Here is a 17,841-nt window from a genome sequence, read left to right as displayed (position 1 = left end):
AACATGTCTTGGCTGGTTGACTACATTTGGACTGTGGCACGACCCTCTGGGACAGGGTGATCCGGTAGTTGTGTTAGCACAGAGGCACATGGACACAGGCCTGCAGTAACCCAAAGTGTCTTTATTTGTCGTGCTCGTTCTTAGCAGTGCAGACACTGTGCTATGTGCTAACTGTAAGCTCTAGCCCTGAGCTAACATGAGTAAAAAGGCTGCTGCATTGTTAAATCCCATTGTTGAATTTCTGTCACTAATAAAGTGGTACTAAGTCTGTCCATGTTGAAGTGTGTAAAAACTGCTTCTTCACTGTAGATGTAAAAGCCTGAATCTGCACCGGAACCACCTGACGTCTTTCGCTCAGCTGCCAAAGGTTCCACAGATCCATCACCTGTGCCTGTCGGAGAACAGCATCTCCAGCCTGGGGGAGCTGATCCTGCTGCAGGCCACACCCATACACTCCCTGACCCTCAAACTCAACCCCTGTGAGTTCCTGGAGGACTACCGCTCACGGTGAGAGAGAGAGAGAGAGACACACATTCCTTTTTATTTAGTTTAGTTTCTGTGCATTTAGTTTAGTTTAGTTGTTTTAGTAGTTTTTTTTTCCTCAAATATACACTGTTATTAAAATATGACTCAGAGCACACATGATTAATTTAGATGTTAATAAAATATGTTAAATGTTATGTTAGACATGTTAAAAACATGTTAAAAAGTTAAAATTAGGATTAGTCATTGTTTAGAAAATATAGGGTCTAAAATTACAAAATAACAGACATTGGTATCGAAATGTTATAAATCTCTAGCACGGCCCAAAACCTCTACCGCAGGAAGGTTCTTGTCTCTTAATTTTACTGTGTATGTTCTTCAGTCCTGCTCTGCCAAAAGATGTCAGAACGTTTTTAATGAGCTCATAGCGAACCCAACCTTTCTGACTCAGTCTGACCTCCAGCTTCTGGCTTGTTGCTTCTTTCCGCCGCAGTGTGTTCTCCTGTTTGCCAAAACTCAAAGTTCTGGATGGCATCCCAAAGCTTCCAGAAGACAGAGTGCCTCCGAAAGCCCCAGCGTCCTCCAGACGCTGCATCATCCTGTAACAGAGTCACATCCTACACATTACAGCACACGCCATCATCAGATCTGATGTACTGTACAGAGACATCCCGCTCCAAAATGCACTGTTTGTACATAACCTGCTTAACAATCGTTTGCAAGATTAAAGCATTCCTATTTTTGTACTGTCTGTCTCCTGTCTTTTTTTTTTTTTTGCCGATTTTTGACCCATTTCCTCCCCAATTTGGGCCGCCAGTTACCCAACCTGTACGTACTCTCCCTTCATCGCACGTGATACCCCCGACACACTAGTGAGGGCGGACCAACACACACCAAAGCCACCCATATTTTCAAATTGCCACTGATGCAACATCACCAGGCAATGCACCAGCCTGCAGTGCGGGGAAAGCGCCATCTACCCACCCTAGAGAAAGCAAGGCCAAATTTGCTCTCTCGGGGCCTCAGCTACCAATGGCTAGCAACATGACCAGCATTCGAACCAGTGTATTATATTTTCCCATTGACTTCCACTTAAAGATGAGCAGCTTTTTATGTTTTGTAAAGTTGTCGGCTTGAAGATACAAGGTTTTTGCTTGACAGCAACGATATTTAAAAAGTCAAAAAGTAAAAACCTTTTTGAACCGGCTGGTTCATCCTTTCAGCAGCGCTTCATTAATTGATATGTACTTCAGTGTTGCGTTTTAATTTTGGTGTGGATTTCAGCTCCACTAAAAACCTGAGCTGAAGAGCTGGGACACATCAGGACAGTGAGGCAAGCAGCAGAGAGGAGAGTCGCCTTTATCATCACAAACATCAATCTTTTGGAGCTCAGGGTTCCTTCTAGGCCTCAGCTCTGCAGAGTTTAGCACTTTCTCCCAATGACTGTAGAAAACATGGAAACCGTGGCTCCATTTCCTCCTGTTCTCTAGATGAAGCCAAAACTGTCTGTCATGTTCTCAAATTTACAACCAGAGTCTGCGCTGTTTACACTAACATCAGACATATCAGCATACCAACGATACTAGCCATGTGCTTTCATTAGAATTTGATTTATTGATGGATAGTTAACCAGTTTTAACCTCTCTTCCTCGCTTCGCACCACTCAGTTTTCCAAACAAATCCGTCTCTTGCCGCTCTGCTGTTATCTCGAGCTGCATTCACTGCAGCCGGACATTGGAGATTCATGCTCGTAAATGTCAACTTGGCCATAAAGTTTCTTAACTAGTTGGACTACGCCACCAAAGTAGATCAGGGAGTCCAGGAGAAACCTGAATCCGAGCTCTGTTCTTCAGACTAGCTCACAAGATCTCACCTACTTTCTTCAGAATGAGAACATCTCGTTCCTTTTCTGTATTTCTGTTTACCTGCATCTGTTCTCATAGGATCTGGAATTTTTACAGTAAAAAATAATAACCGTACCTGCTGAGAGAAATGCTGTTAAATGATGTACTTACGAGCCTAAAACCTCTAAACAGTTCTGGAAATACACTTTATGGATATACAGTTGACTATTTTGGTTAATCTGCTGCTACACAGTTGAAGCCGCACTCTAGTACGTCCAATCCTGGAAATGGTTCACTACAAGCACCCTGCTGACCGGACGTTGCTTTAGGGGTGGACTGGTCTCAGCACAGCAGCGACACCAGCATGGTAGTAGTATGCTAGTGAATGGCACTGGCACAAGTGTATTCAGCACAGCAGCGTTCTGCAGATTTTAAACACTGTGTACACTTACTGGTCACTTTATCGTATGCACAGGACCTGGCGGTTTAACTTTTATTGGTACATTTAAAGACTATAATCCACATATGCATGTTGTCTATTAAATTGATGTTTTTGTATTATTCTATAACTATATTTAATTATATTAACACTAAAAATGTTACACTGTTTGTATCACTCTTCTTACACTGTTTGCACACACTCTCTCTCACAGTGTGTTATGTAGCCATAGAAAACACAGCACTGCTTGCAATTCTCAGATTCAACATGTTGCTCCATCATTAAAAAAAGTGTAACATCCTGTAGTATTACACTACTGCCTCAGTCCACATGCTTCTCTACCTTCAGATGCTGCTTCTGGGTCTCTCAGCTTGTCTAGAAATGCATGTATATAGCTGTCCATGAGGGGGCGCTCAAAGCATGATTTGTATTTACAGCAGTGGTATAAAAGTGAATTATGCCTCCCAACTGTAGGAGTAGCCCAGGAACATAAAAACACCAATTCTTGCATACTGCTGCTTTAAAAGGACAGTAGTCAACACTTACTGATGTGGGGGTTTCCCAAAAGCATTATAGCATAAAGGATGAATCAATTATGCATCCTTAATAAAAATGAATTGTTGGTAATGTCTTTAATTACAGTCTGTAGAACACAATGTGTTGTGTCACTGCCATATTGAGGTCTCTGATCATATCATGCAGAAAAACCAACCAGTATATCTAAAATGAAAGCAGTTCTGCACAGTGACTTATCATTAGAATATACACTAAAAATGTATATTATACATATTTTGTGTATATGTATATACATACATTCAATATATATTTCATATTATATATTATGTATATATAATGGTATTGTAATAACAATTGGATTAATCCATATTCATTGATGTACAACATTTTTTATAAAATACATTGTTATTATTATTAATATTATTATTATTGTTATTACTAAGTCATTTTGTGGCATTTTGTAGCATGAGTCCATATTCAACAGAATCAATCATTAACATTGCTTATTCCATGTTTGTTAATCTACAACATATTTTTAATAAATGAGTAAATACATTATTATTAATAATAATTATTGTTATTATTTTTCCAGTAACAATAATAACAACAGTAATAACCATTATGTGGCTCTGGAGAATGAGTCCATTTTAAATGGTATTAATTATTAACATAGCTTAAAAAATGTTTGTTCATGTGCATAATATTTTAATACATGAGTAAATAAAGAATTATTATTACTATTATTATACCAATAATAATAGTAATAACTAGTCGTTGTGTGTCTCTGGAGAGCGAGTCCTGTCAGGGTAAGCAGGTTTTCATTGGAAGACTGGAGGTCTATTGTGATGCGCTGGAAGCGGAACCCCAGAAGGTTCCGTCCATGTTATGAAATAAAGAGAAAGAGCGCTGGTCTTCAGTCATTTACCGACCACTCTGCCCTCCAGACGTGTTCCTCTGTGCTCTGCTTCAGCTATCTGCACAGACGCAGAGGTTCTCCCTCCGCGGCACTATTCCCGCAGAGATGAAGTGGCGCGGCCTGCTGTTCATGGCAGGAGTTGCCGTCACCGCAGGAAGCGCCTATTATTTTTACAGGTGGTGGAATCGGCAGCAGAGGACCAGACAGAATGCAGAAGTCCTGCCAACTGCCAAAGCAGAACCTCAGGCACCTCTCCAGAGTCTGCCAAAGCCAGCTTCACCACCCAGACCTTCCTGCAGCCACAGTGCTCCGGGAGAACCTGAAGACATAACATCTCTCCCGGCTTCACCAGTGGCACCTCCTTCAGCTCAGCCAGCAACCGAGTCTCAGCCAATTCCAGTTTGCTCCAGCCAGAGTGCTCCTGAGGCAACTGGAGATACTACATCTCCACCGAACCGACCCCCTTCACATCCCACTACTCCACCAATGGTAACTGCTCCGCCTCAGCCAGCACCTGAACTTGTAGCAGTTTGTGCCAGCCAGAGTCCTCCTGAGGTAACTGGAGATACTACATCTCCACCGAACCGACCCGCTTCACATCCCACTACTCCACCAATGGTAACTGCTCCGCCTCAGCCAGCACCTGAACCTGTAGCAGTTTGTGCCAGCCAGAGTGCTCCTGAGGCAACTGGAGATACATCTCCACCGAACCGACCCGCTTCACATCCCACTACTCCACCAATGGTAACTGCTCCGCCTCAGCCAGCACCTGAACCTGTAGCAGTTTGTGCCAGCCAGAGTGCTCCTGAGGCAACTGGAGATACATCTCCACCGAACCGACCCGCTTCACATCCCACTACTCCACCAATGGTAACTGCTCCGCCTCAGCCAGCACCTGAACCTGTAGCAGTTTGTGCCAGCCAGAGTCCTCCTGAGAAAATAGGAGATGCTACTTCTCCACAGAACGTTCCTGCATCACACATCCAGGCTTCACCAGTGGCACCGCTTTCCCCTCAGCCACCAACCGAGCCTCAGCCAATCCCAGTGTGTGCTAGCCAGAGTCCTCCTGAGGAAATAGGAGATTCTACATCTCCACAGAACCGACCCGCATCACGTCCCACTACTCCACCAACGGTAACTGCTCCACCTCAGCCAGCACCTGAACTTGAAGCAGTTTGTGCCAGCCAGAGATCTCCTGAGAAAACCAGCGATGTTACCCCCTCAACAACCGAGCCTCAGCTGACCCCAGTCTGCCCTAGCAAGAGTGCTCCTAAGACAACTGGAGATAGTACATCTCCACAGAACCTTCCTGCATCACACATCCAGGCTCCACAGGTGGCACCACCTTCCCTTCAGCCACTAACCGAGCCTCAGCTGACCCCAATCTGCCCCAGCCAGAGTGCTCCTGAGACAACTGGAGATACTACATCTCCACAGAACCGACCCGCATCACGTCCCACTACTCCACTAATGGTAACTACTTCACCTCAGCCAGCACCTGAACTTGTAGCAGTCTGTGCCAGCCAGAGTGCTCCTGAGGAAACCAGCGATGTTACTCCCTCACCAACCGAGCCTCAGCTGACCCCAGTCTGCCCCAGCAAGAGTGCTCCTGAAGCAGCTGGACTTCCTACTGTCCCTCCTGAGGCCCAACAGGTGCCCTCCTTATACAAGTACTTTGCCAGCAAGAACATTTCTAACTTTCCTCTTAAGCTTTCAGCCTTGCGCCAGGCATTCACTCTTTTTCAGAACAACAGCCTCCATTCCACGTTTCTCAACATAGCAAGCTGGGGCATTCTAGGTGGACTTGCCATTGGAAATGCCAGGCAGCCCTCAGTATTTAAGCAGGCATACGACCACCTGATGGAGTTTGCTCGAGATGCTTCCAATCAAGACGCTATCTGCACAGAGCTGGCACAAGTAGGGATTTACCACTTTAATTTCATCGACGTTTTCTTTGAGCTGGTGCTGATGAGAGTGATGCAAGGAGCAACACCTCCAATCTCTCCAACCCCTGGTGGGTTTCTCGAGCTCTTGATGGAGGTCATTCACTCCTTTTCTCCAGCCAACACAGAGAGCAGTCCCATAGATAAAATGTACTTGTCCCTGATCCAGGATGAGGCCATGCTCTTTTTGGACAACATCTTTGGTGGAGATGAGCAGCTTTACATGGACCCAGGAACCCTGTCCCTTTCTTTGTGGAGCTGCGTGGACAAGCACGTTCATCAGCTCTTGAAGAAACTGCTGGCCACAGTGAACTCCAGCCCTTCAATGTAGATTGTCTGTAATCTACAAGTCTATATAAAAAAATTAAAAAAAAACAACAAAAGAAATCCTGTGTAATATTTGTGTTTTATTACATACTATTAAGGCATTACACAAAGAGTTGTCAACTGGAGTATCTACCTTGTACCTACACTCATTTACTCATACAGTACTGTGTAAAGGGATAAACCACATGTGGAAATCATATTAGGGATAAGTGACCATACAATGTGATCTCAGGAGAACAGCAGATAGAAGTATGGTAACACTACTGCAGTTGGGCATTACCAACGGCATTAAGGTAAGTGGTAGTGATGAGTGGTAGATGTGTGAGAGGGAAAGTAAAGAGTTTTTGACTGTGGCAGAGTGGCAGCACTGCAGGCAGCATTTGTACAAGAAGAAACTATCCAAAACTTACCCATGAAGATCTATAGACTGAGCTGTACTAAGGTGAGCAATAAATATAAATATATATATTAATATATAAATGGACCATGGCACTACTCTCTCCTGCCATCTCTTTTCTCTCTCCTACCACCTTTTACCCCTCCACTGCCACCTCTTCTCTAGGAAAAACGATGTACTCTACCTGTCCTCTTCATTTTTGTGAGACTCAAAGTAACTTACATTGTTTTTCTTTGACAGATGTTAAATCAATAGTAGCTGTTATAGTCGACTTTACACAGAACTAACATCAGACCTATAGCTAACGTTACATGTATAGTGAGAGAAATAACCTTCTACAACCTGATTTCTAATCATCTCAAAATCAGCATACCAACGATACTAGCCATGTGCTTTCATTAGAATTTGATTTATTGATGGATAGTTAACCAGTTTTAACCTCTCTTCCTCGCTTCGCACCACCACTGTTTTCCAAACAAATCCGTCTCTTGCCGCTCTGCTGTTCTCTCGAGCTGCATTCACTGCAGCCGGACATTGGAGATTCATGCTCGTAAATGTCAACTTGGCCATAAAGTTTCTTAACTAGTTGGACTACGCCACCCAAGTAGATCAGGGAGTCCAGGAGAAACCTGAATCCGAGCTCTGTTCTTCAGACTAGCTCACAAGATCTCACCTACTTTCTTCAGAATGAGAACATCTCGTTCCTTTTCTGTATTTCTGTTTACCTGCATCTGTTCTCATAGGATCTGGAATTTTTACAGTAAAAAATAATAACCGTACCTGCTGAGAGAAATGCTGTTAAATGATGTACTTATGTGCCTAAAACCTCTAAACAGTTCTGGAAATACACTTTATGGATATACAGTTGACTATTTTGGTTAATCTGTTGCTACACAGTTGAAGCCGCACTCTAGTACGTCCAATCCTGGAAATGGTTCACTACAAGCACCCTGCTGACCGGACGTTGCTTTAGTGGTGGACTGGTCTCAGCACAGCAGCGTCACCAGCATGGTAGTAGTATGCTAGTGTATGGCACTGGCACAAGTGTATTCAGCACAGCAGCGTTCTGCAGATTTTAAACACTGTGTACACTTACTGGTCACTTTCCCTCTAATTCCACCTCTATTCTCTCTCCTTCCCTTACTAGGCTCTAAGGGCAGTGGTTGGCTCAGCGGTTAGAGCTCTGGGCTATTGATGACAGGGTTGTGGGTTTGATACCTGGGTTCAGCAAGCTGCCACTGTTGGGTCTTTAAGCAAGGCTCTTCACTCTCTCTGCTCCCCTGGCGCTGCAGCAATGGCTGCCCACCGCTCCGGGCATGTGTGCTCACTCTCATTGTGTGCGTTTCCCTGTTGTGTATGTGTCTGTTCACTGCACTGATGGGTTAAAGGTAGGTTAAATACTGTGCTCGTGTAGTAACCCTGTAGAGAGGGAAACAGTGACAGGACAAACTTTCCAGTGGATCGTCTCGTCTGCGTCTTTATGTCGAATGAGCAAAAACACAGTTATAACATGCGTGAACTATAACATTCAACTAATTCTGTTGTGGTGAAAATAATGCTTTTATAATTTAATCCACTGTAATAAATGACCACGCGCACTCTTTTTTAATTAGATGCAACGTGCGGGTGCCTCGTGGTGCTTTGCTAACCATGGAGAGTTGAGTTGCTTAGCCCTTACATTGCTTATAACAACAAACACAGGTAACTCCATCTAGAACGCTTTTCTAACAACAGAACACAGTGTAAGTATGGCTATATACTGGATTAAGTTTATCCTCAAAAGAAATATTCATATTTTGTGCGTTTTTACCTGTAGAGAGGGAAATAATGACAGGACAAACTTTCCAGTGTATCGTCTCGCCTGCGGCTTTATGTCGAGTGAGCAAAAACACAGCGAGAGCGCCCCTCCTCGGCTGAAACAGGCACGAGCAATCGATAGCTATCGATAATCAACCCAGTATAAGCCAGTAGAAAACAGATCAACTTCTCAATGTACAAAACGATGTCTTGATAGACTGTTTTTTTTTATAACCTAAAATCTTCCTTTTCTAAGAACAGAAAAACTAGCTACAATCGATGTATATATATATAAAAAAATAAAGTAATAAAAGTGAACTTTCTAAATTTTCTAAAATTCTAAATTTAACCCTTCATCACCACATTAATTTTTGCATGTTTAACCCTTTACACTCGTTCTTAGCAGTGCAGACACTGTGTGCTATGTACAAAATGAAACAAAGTCAATGTGAGGGTGAAATGTGAACTGTAAGCTCTAGCCCTGAGCTAACATGAATGAAAAGGCTGCTGCATTGTTGAATCTCTACTTTCTGTCACTAATAAAGTGGTACTAAGTCTGTCCATGTTGAAGCGTATGAGTAAAAACTGCTTCTTCACTGTAGAACCATCTGACGTCTTTCGCTCAGCTGCCAAAGGTTCCACAGATCCAGCACCTGTGCCTGTCTGAGAACAGCATCTCCAGCCTGGGGGAGCTGATCCTGCTGCAGGCCACAGCCATACACTCCCTGACCCTCAAACTCAACCCCTGTGAGTTCCTGGAGGACTACCGCTCACGGTGAGAGAGAGAGAGAGAGACACACATTCCTTTTTATTTAGTTTAGTTTCTATTTTAGTTTCTAATTCCTATTTTTGTACTGTCTGACTTTGTACTGTTTTTTAATCTGATTTTTCACCCATTTTCTCCCCAATTTGGGCTGCCAATTACCCAACCCGTACATACTCTCCCTCCATCGCTTGTGATACCCCTGACACACTACACATTAGCCACTAATGCAACATCACCAGGCAATGCACCATATATATGCAAATGATGTCTATATGCAAATGACTTCGTGTTAGGGTCATTTTTACCATTTTGTCGCAGTCACATAAAAGCCTTGTCCACTTTTGTTCGAGGTTTTTCACTTTTTGACATAATATGATGTTTCCAATTTTCATAATGAATGAACCAATAGAAATACTCAAATTATACTATTAATATTTAATAGATAATATTTTCCCATTGCCTTCCACTGAAAGATGAGCAGCTTGTTGTAAAACCTTCTGTAATGTTGCCAGTTTAGAGATATGAGGTTTTTGCTTGACAGCAACAATATTTAAATTAAGTAAAAAAGTAAAAACAGACAACAACCTTTTGTTATAACTTCCAATAGAGGGGCATGGCTCATCCTCACTGCATTTGTTTCAAAACCTGCACACACTGCAGCACCGTGCCATACGTACTCTTCCTCGTCCTTACCCCATGACGGCTGGTTCATCCTTTCAGCAGCGCTTCATTAATTGATATGTACTTCAGTGTTGCGTTTTAATTTTGGTGTGGATTTCAGCTCCACTGAAACCTGAGCTGAGGAGCTGGGACACATCAGGACAGTGAGGCAAGCAGCAGAGAGGAGAGTCGCCTTTATCATCACAAACATCAATCTTTTGGAGCTCAGGGTTCCTTCTAGGCCTCAGCTCTGCAGAGTTTAGCACTTTCTCCCAATGACTGTAGAAAACATGGAAACCGTGGCTCCATTTCCTCCTGTTCTCTAGATGAAGCCAAAACTGTCTGCCATGTTCTCAAATTTACAACCAGAGTCTGCACTGTTTACACTAACATCAGACATATAGAAAACTGTAATGTGGTTTTAGTAAACAAAGAGGACGTCGCGTCTAACGCAAAAAGGCGGGAAACAAACAAAGGACGCCAGGGGAGACCGCTGAAAAATGGAACTAGGGGGCAAAAGGATCTCCCAAAAGAAACTAGAGAACTGAGTTACAGGGAAGGCAGACACTCCTGCCTTACTCTGTTAAACAAGTGTATGTGTGCTAACACGCGTACACACACACACAGACACACACACACACCAGGGAAGGCAGACACTCCTGCCTTCCTCTGATAAACGAGTGTATGTGTGCTAACACGCGCACACGCGCGCGCACACACACACTGCACAGACACAGGGAACTTCAGGGGAAACTTGGGGTTCACACAGAGGGAAACGAACTCAGGAGAAACACACACAAAGGAGAGTGACACCCACTCAGCCTTCAGCTCGAGACACTGACTGGCACACACACTCGACCAGAGTCAAAAGATCCAGCAGTGGGGCAACTGGATCCATGTGCCTATATAGCCTACTGCCCAGGTGTAGTGAATTGAGCTCAATTACTGGCTGGCGCAACTCAGGGCCTCCCCCTGGTGGCAGGAGGAGGCCTTGCCCTAGAGCTACCCCTTACAGAAAACACGACACACAGAAAACACACAGTGGCTCCATTTCCTTCTGTTCAATAGAAATGAAGCCCAGACTCTCTGTCATGTTGTCAAATTTTCAACTCATTTGGTAGACCTTAACCTTGCTCCCAGACTTTGGATTTGGTCCAGATCAGAAACTAAACCTGGTTTGAGGGCTGGCCAAGACTGAGTACCAATACTACAGAGTTCAGCGAGTCCAACTACACTGATAGCTGGCTATTTAGATCACACTGTCCACTTTAGACCATCAGACATATGTGAAACACTGCAAAGAGCTGTGAGTGTCCAACAGCACAACATGATTAATAACAGTATGACAGTATTAACTAGCTAATTGCCTGACAGCTCGACTACAGATCAGCTACTCCCTGAAATTAACAGAAAGGACCTGCAGATGGTCTTTCAGCCAAAACTGTCAATCACTTCTGGCATTTTCTTACAATATAGCAGTGTAAGGTTTTAAAAACTGATTTCTTGGGGGAAAAAAAAAATGCCAATATTAGCACAGGGAAAACTAACCATCACCACCCCCACATTTCATGAATCATGGATTCCCTCTCAAACCAAAGGAAGTGATTGCCTCACAGCTTTCCAGCCCAATAAAGGAATAGTGGAAACGTTAAAGAAAGGAACCGTTAATAAAATCCTTCACCATTTTTATTCGACACACCACTGTCACCAACACATCCACACATTCCTATGCAAACCCCACTTTCTTATCATCTTAAAAGCGAAGATCATCATCTCTGACAGTTTTTGGAAAGAAGGGAGTATAAACGTACGTAGTGTTTTACTTTTAATACAGTGTATTAAATAGACCAACGCTTACCTATCAGACTGTTCTTCGCAATGTTGAACTGATGACCAATCAAACAGGGGGAAAGAAAGAAAACTACTGTACACAGTAAAGTAACATTTTGGCAGTAAAAGAGGATTCTTCATAATAAAAAATAATACTTGACAAAATAAATACAATAATTCTTTGAAGTGACATACATTCAGAACAAGCAAATGCACGGTTTCTTTGTCTCGCAGATATAAAAATGACTTCATAAAAGTGTAATGGCTGTCTGCCAAGTGAGCTTTAAGACGTTCTCTGTCTCTCAGGTCAGTAATTACAGAAAAGGTCGGCGGAGGAGCTGCAGAGGACAGTAGAATAGAAGAGAATGTGTGAAGTTGATGGAATTAGGCCACCATGTGTCAATAAATACAGACGAGAGAGTATGGCACCAAATAGTATCAGTTTGCGGGTCGTGTTTGTTACCGACCTCAGATAAGGACCTAAGCTCTTATTAGAGGAGAACCAATTGCTGCCATGACCTTAAGAAAAGCCCTATCGCTTTTACTGTAAGATTATGTATCATAATGTATAATTTGGAGGGTACGCTTCTTAAAAGTAAAAGTCTGCAGAGTTTGAATCCCGAGCCATGCAGCTTTGCCATCAGCCGCTGGGGCCCGAGAGAGCACAGCTCTCTTAAAGCAACATTAGCCGGCACAGGCATCTGTTAGGTGGTGCAGTGCAGCTGGGGACCCAATGCTTTCCTCCAAATGTGTTGGCTGCCTGGTGATGCCGCAAAGGCGGCAGTTCGAAAAGGGGTGGTGGATGACGTTAAGTGTTAAGGAGTGTTAAGTCCTTACTACCCTCATAGTGTCGGGAGCACTGCTAGTGCTAGGGGGAGGTGCGAGGGGGGTTGCTTAATTGGCAGTAGCAATTGGAGAAATGTGACAAGATTGAAAATAATAAAAACATGTTTATATGGTTCTTTGAGTGATTTTATAGATGAACCACTTGGAGTTAGAACCATGCTTGTAATGCTGTGCGTATGAAGAACCCTTTATAGGCTTAAAGAGCCATGGCTTGATTGCTGTTAATAGTAGAAATGTTAGATGAGTCCAGAGTGATTGTTCTACACGGCCTGAGAAACCGTAAAACACCCAGAATAGATGTCCTTTCATCTTTATTTTACTTTTTTTGACCAATATTCTGCTTTTTTTAATCAAATTTCTCTCTCCTAACAAGACCAGCTTTCTTGTAATGTGCTATCTGGTGTTGACCAGAGGAGGATGGGTTCCTCTTTTTGAGTCTTTCCCACCACTATCACTATTAGCTTGCTCAAAAGAGGCTCAGACTTGGATCCCAGTCAAGTAGCTTTGTGACAACACCCATGTTGAAAATCAGCATATTCACCCTTATCGTTCATTAAACATTCGAGGGGGGGGGCTAATTATGCTCTATAATTAGAAGAAGAGGAGAATTTGTGTGAACAAGTGTTGACAACTCAACACACAAAGATCAGAGTGTTGCGAGGCACCATATAACTTATATCCAGAGGACCTGTGTCCTGCGTGCCAAATTTAAAACATCCAACCAAATGTCAACATGTCTGCCCTTATCCTTTTGTGGAGGAGAAAACAACACCAGAGCATCCTTACCCAGAGAAATGGCTCGGTTATGAAGTCAACCATAGGACCTCTTCTTACTTGGATACGATACCCCATTACAGTCCGATCTTTTTGTGTTGCGTTGGAAAGCTAGCGTTAAATAGTCTGTTGGAAGCTACTTCATGATCAGTGGCCACAGCAGTAGCCTACTTTAGACTGCATTTGAATATGATACGACCACAAACCATGTGCTATGAAATGAACGGAAATTCTAACACAAACGCGAAATTAACAAACTCTTGAAACTGGAATAAATGAATAAATAAATGTAGAGTAAATTTTAGAAAAGTAATTAAATTAATAACATTAATATCCAGACTGGCCGGCGTCAGAGACAGACGATCATTGAGAGAGAACATAGGTTAGGAATTGGGAGAGGTTGGTTGAGGCTAGTGTTAGCTTCAGTTTCTCCAGTATTTATGAGACACTCCTTGGCAGACAGCACAGCCCTGGACTCTCAGATGAGGACTGAAAGTGTGTTAAAGGAAAAGCTCACTGATGTGTCCTATTTATACAATCAAATTTCCCTCCCATACCCTAAATGTAGTCAGTCAAATTTTGCTTCTTTAGTTTCAGCACTGCAGCTACACGGCTTTCGACACCAAAAACCCTCTAGCATATTCATCTTGTAGCTCCAGTGCAAAACTACAGAAGCCAAAGAAGTGTCTGGAGTAAATGGGGAAACAGTGAGCGGCTCCTTTAAACTGGCTTTACATGGTGAGCTCAATGAACATGATCACATGATCACAATGGGCAACATTATGGACATAACATTTATCTGGAATAATGTTTCTTATTAGCTGACTAATAGATCACCAGTTACCATAACTAGCTGGATTGGATGGATGTTGGAACACTGAACTATGAACGTTATCACGGACGATAAAAAAAAACATAAGTCCTTCCATATTGCCCAGTCGAATATGGAATATTAATACTCAGTCCTACTTTTATATTGAAAGTAAAATTGTATTTTATGGAACTTTGGTTATTTTTGATTTGCTTTGGGAAAAGCCATTGGTGTAAAGCCATCTAAAGCCAGCCTTGCTAGTATTATCTGTATTTAGGTAAAAGGTCCAGGTTAAAACCTAGACAATGAGCAATCAAAGCACCTGCTGAATCACCAATTACAGAAGCCAGAGACTCCAAATGTGATATATATTCACTATAGAATAAAAAACAGTCTAAAAAACAAAAAATGATAGTCATTAGCATCGACATCCACCCGCCAAACATCATAAACATTCATGTTGTGACAGTAACAGTACACACACCACCAGGAGTCGCCCCCGTGATGAAAAACAATGGTTGTGGAGCAAAGGCTGATTGGAGGCTTGTATAAAAATCATCTGACTACATGTTCAAGAACTCTCCAGCAGCTCTGCAAGTAGAAAAGACAGTGGACACCTCACACACACACACACACACACACACACATTATATATATATATATATCTCAGAAAGCATCAAATATTTGCAAACTGCAAAATGGCACAACCATGAATTCTTTGCGTAAATTTCCGCTGTTTATAAGCAAACCGATTTGGTTCCTAATCCATCTAATGTGAGCGTGTTTGATTCGGATTAAACTTTAGGCACAGTTGAGAAGTCCTACGGTATACTGTAGGCAAACCCAAACGCTGTCAGCTGATCTGTAGGTAGATAGTCCAGCGTCTGGCTTCTGACTTCCGACCTTCACGTCCCAGCAGAACCTCTGCTTCATACAGTTTTATTCCGCTACAAGAAAAAAGGAGAATCCCACCAAAAAACAAAAAAAAAAAAGGCCTGTCCAGAGGAAGTGTGGCGTGATAGGTCCTCCCCTCAATCACATCTCTGCCCTGCGATTCACCTCTTCCTCAGGCTCCTCCTCTTCTTCATAGTTCTCCTCTTCATTGGGCTCCTTGGCAGGCTGTTTGTCCTCTGGCCCTGCCTCCTCCTGCTCTCTGGCATCGTCCTACGCACACATACACCAGCATGTGAACACAAACACATACACTGACATTTCCTTTAAAATAAGTAGTAAAGTTTGGCGTATAAAACTACAGCCATTTTTTTTTGTGTATTTATCTGTAATATTGGAGCTATAAAAAGTCCAGTCGAACCTAAATCCATGTTTTCTTTCAAATTTAGATAATCTTGCTCTCGTGGGTAAAAAATACAAAAGATATGACCTAGGAAAAACTTTCCTCTGACCAATAAAGGACAAATATATTTGACCAGATTTCATTCATTTCACACCATTCCACATTTGACTCTGTTCCTCACAATGTTCCCCACAGTTTTACACCCTTCCTGACCGTTTCCATAGTTTTACTCTATACCCTATTGTTTCATTCTGTTCCTCACCACTTCTCTCCAGTCCTCACAATTTCACCATGTTTCTCACCAAGTTCCCCAGCATGACAGTTCCTAACTGTTCCCATGTTTTCACTATGTTCCTCAGTCTGTCACCCACAGTTGTGTTCCATTCCCTACTCTTTCACTCCGTTCCTCACCACTTACCTCCATTGCCCACAATTTTACCATGTTTAACCTCAGCGCTTGACCCCAATACTCAGTTTTACTCCCTTTCTCACTCTGTCCCACACCATTAAACTCTATTCCCTACTGTTTCACTACTGTTTCCATTCCTCATAGTTTCACCATGTTTCTCACCAGGTTTTCTATCATTTCACTCACCTAGCGCTTATGTATAAAATATTATATATAATTATTATTATTATTATCATCATCATCATCACTTTTTTACAGCAATTTTCAGAGATATAAATGCTAAACATGCTGTTCGTCAGTGCTTCAACACCTACAATAACCGAAATGTCTCAAAGAGCTTTAAGAGATGTAGTTGGGCTGGTGAGTGAAGCGATGCGGTGAGTTGGCAGTAACTGGACACCACAGAATGCACGGCAACCACTCTGCCATTCAGCCAACTGTGCCACCAGCAGTCTATAGTTACACCTCACACAGCTCACATAAAGGAGTGTTCACATTCAAACACTCACAGTATGAAGTCCTGTAGTATGTGGCACCAATATGCTAGCAGCAGGTCTTTTAAGTCCTGGAAGTTGTGAGGTCTCAATGAGCCTCGCACACCCATGACCTTGTCGCCAGTTTACCGGTTGCCCCTCCTTGGATTACTTTGGGAAGGTGCTGACCACTGCATATCGGTAACTTCACGAAACCTGCCTGATGTTTTGGAGATGTTCTGACCCAGTCGTCTTGCTTTTTACCTTCAAGAACTGACTGCTCACTTGCTGCCTAATATATCCACTTATATTCATGTGCAGAAGCTTAGAAGCTCTAGCATAAACCACAGGAAATATTTATTTAAATAAAGATAGACTCCACTTTTTTTCCCCACTCACTGCACAAGAGCTCACTCATATTTGAAGCACATTAGATTTTTTGGAAATGACCAGAGTGCGGGAGAACAGATTAATGGAATATGAAAGAGCATCAGCATGGGATCCCAGAGCGGCTGCCGCTCTGAAATTGGGTTCAGTGATAAGAATTCACCCTCTACTATTAGGCTTCGTAGAAGAGCAGTGCTGAGCGAGTCTTCAGGTTAATTTCAGCAGCTGCAGGGGCAAATTACACCCTCACACTTCTATCAGAAATACTGATTAATCACTAAACCCCCTCCAGAGCACTCCTTCACCTGCTGGCCTGCCTACACGTCTCTACTTTTTCTTTTAGATCTTATCCTCACTCCCTCCATCCTGTCTCTCTTCACTCTCTGCTTTTCAAAACCTGCATCTCAGACTCCAGAATGCAGAGAAGGCAGCTAAACAAAGTTCTCACACTGGTAGGTTACAAATGCTTCTTTGTTGGGTGGGGGGTATCTACATACATACATTCTCAGAGAGAGTCAAAAACATTTGTCTCAACCAGTCATATTTGCATCTCCATAGCTGTATGTTAGAGTATGTACATGCAGTAATTGAGAAACTGGTATCTTGGACTATATATATATATATATATATATATATATATATATATATATATATATATATATATATATATATATATATATATATATATAACTGGACATTTTGGGTTTACCATGGAGCTCTATACTCATCTCTGGAAGAGCAGACACCATTTTCTCCATGGACGTACCTGATCTCCATTCTCCTCGTTGTAAGGGTCTGCTTCTTCTTCACCTGCTTCTTCTGGCTTCTGCTCCTCAGGCAAGTCATCTTGAGCCTGGCAGAAGAAGAAAGGGTGTAAATGTTTAAAAATGGCATTTGTGAGACTTGTGAGAGATTGTGGGTGTATGATA

The 17,841-nt window shown here is 42.6% G+C and overlaps 1 protein-coding gene across 2 annotated transcripts in view; it reads right to left on the bottom strand.

Moving 5' to 3' along the window:
• Positions 1-11,756: 11,756 nt before the first annotated feature.
• golim4a (golgi integral membrane protein 4a) overlaps positions 11,757-17,841 on the bottom strand; it is a 41,773-nt gene continuing 35,688 nt past the window's right edge. For both annotated transcript variants that reach the window (XM_072695042.1, XM_072695043.1), the window contains 2 exons: positions 17,679-17,765; positions 11,757-15,513 (listed from right to left, as the gene is read on the bottom strand). In XM_072695042.1, the coding sequence (XP_072551143.1) occupies positions 15,385-15,513; positions 17,679-17,765 (216 nt within the window). In that variant the 3' untranslated portion in view covers positions 11,757-15,384. The remainder of the gene's footprint in view (positions 15,514-17,678; positions 17,766-17,841) is intronic.

Source organism: Salminus brasiliensis, chromosome 13 (assembly GCF_030463535.1).
Source record: "Salminus brasiliensis chromosome 13, fSalBra1.hap2, whole genome shotgun sequence".
In the NCBI taxonomy this organism is placed as follows: Eukaryota; Metazoa; Chordata; class Actinopteri; order Characiformes; family Bryconidae; genus Salminus; species Salminus brasiliensis.
The sequence above is the reverse complement of the archived record's forward strand: the minus strand, read 5'-3'. Positions and strand labels throughout refer to the sequence as shown.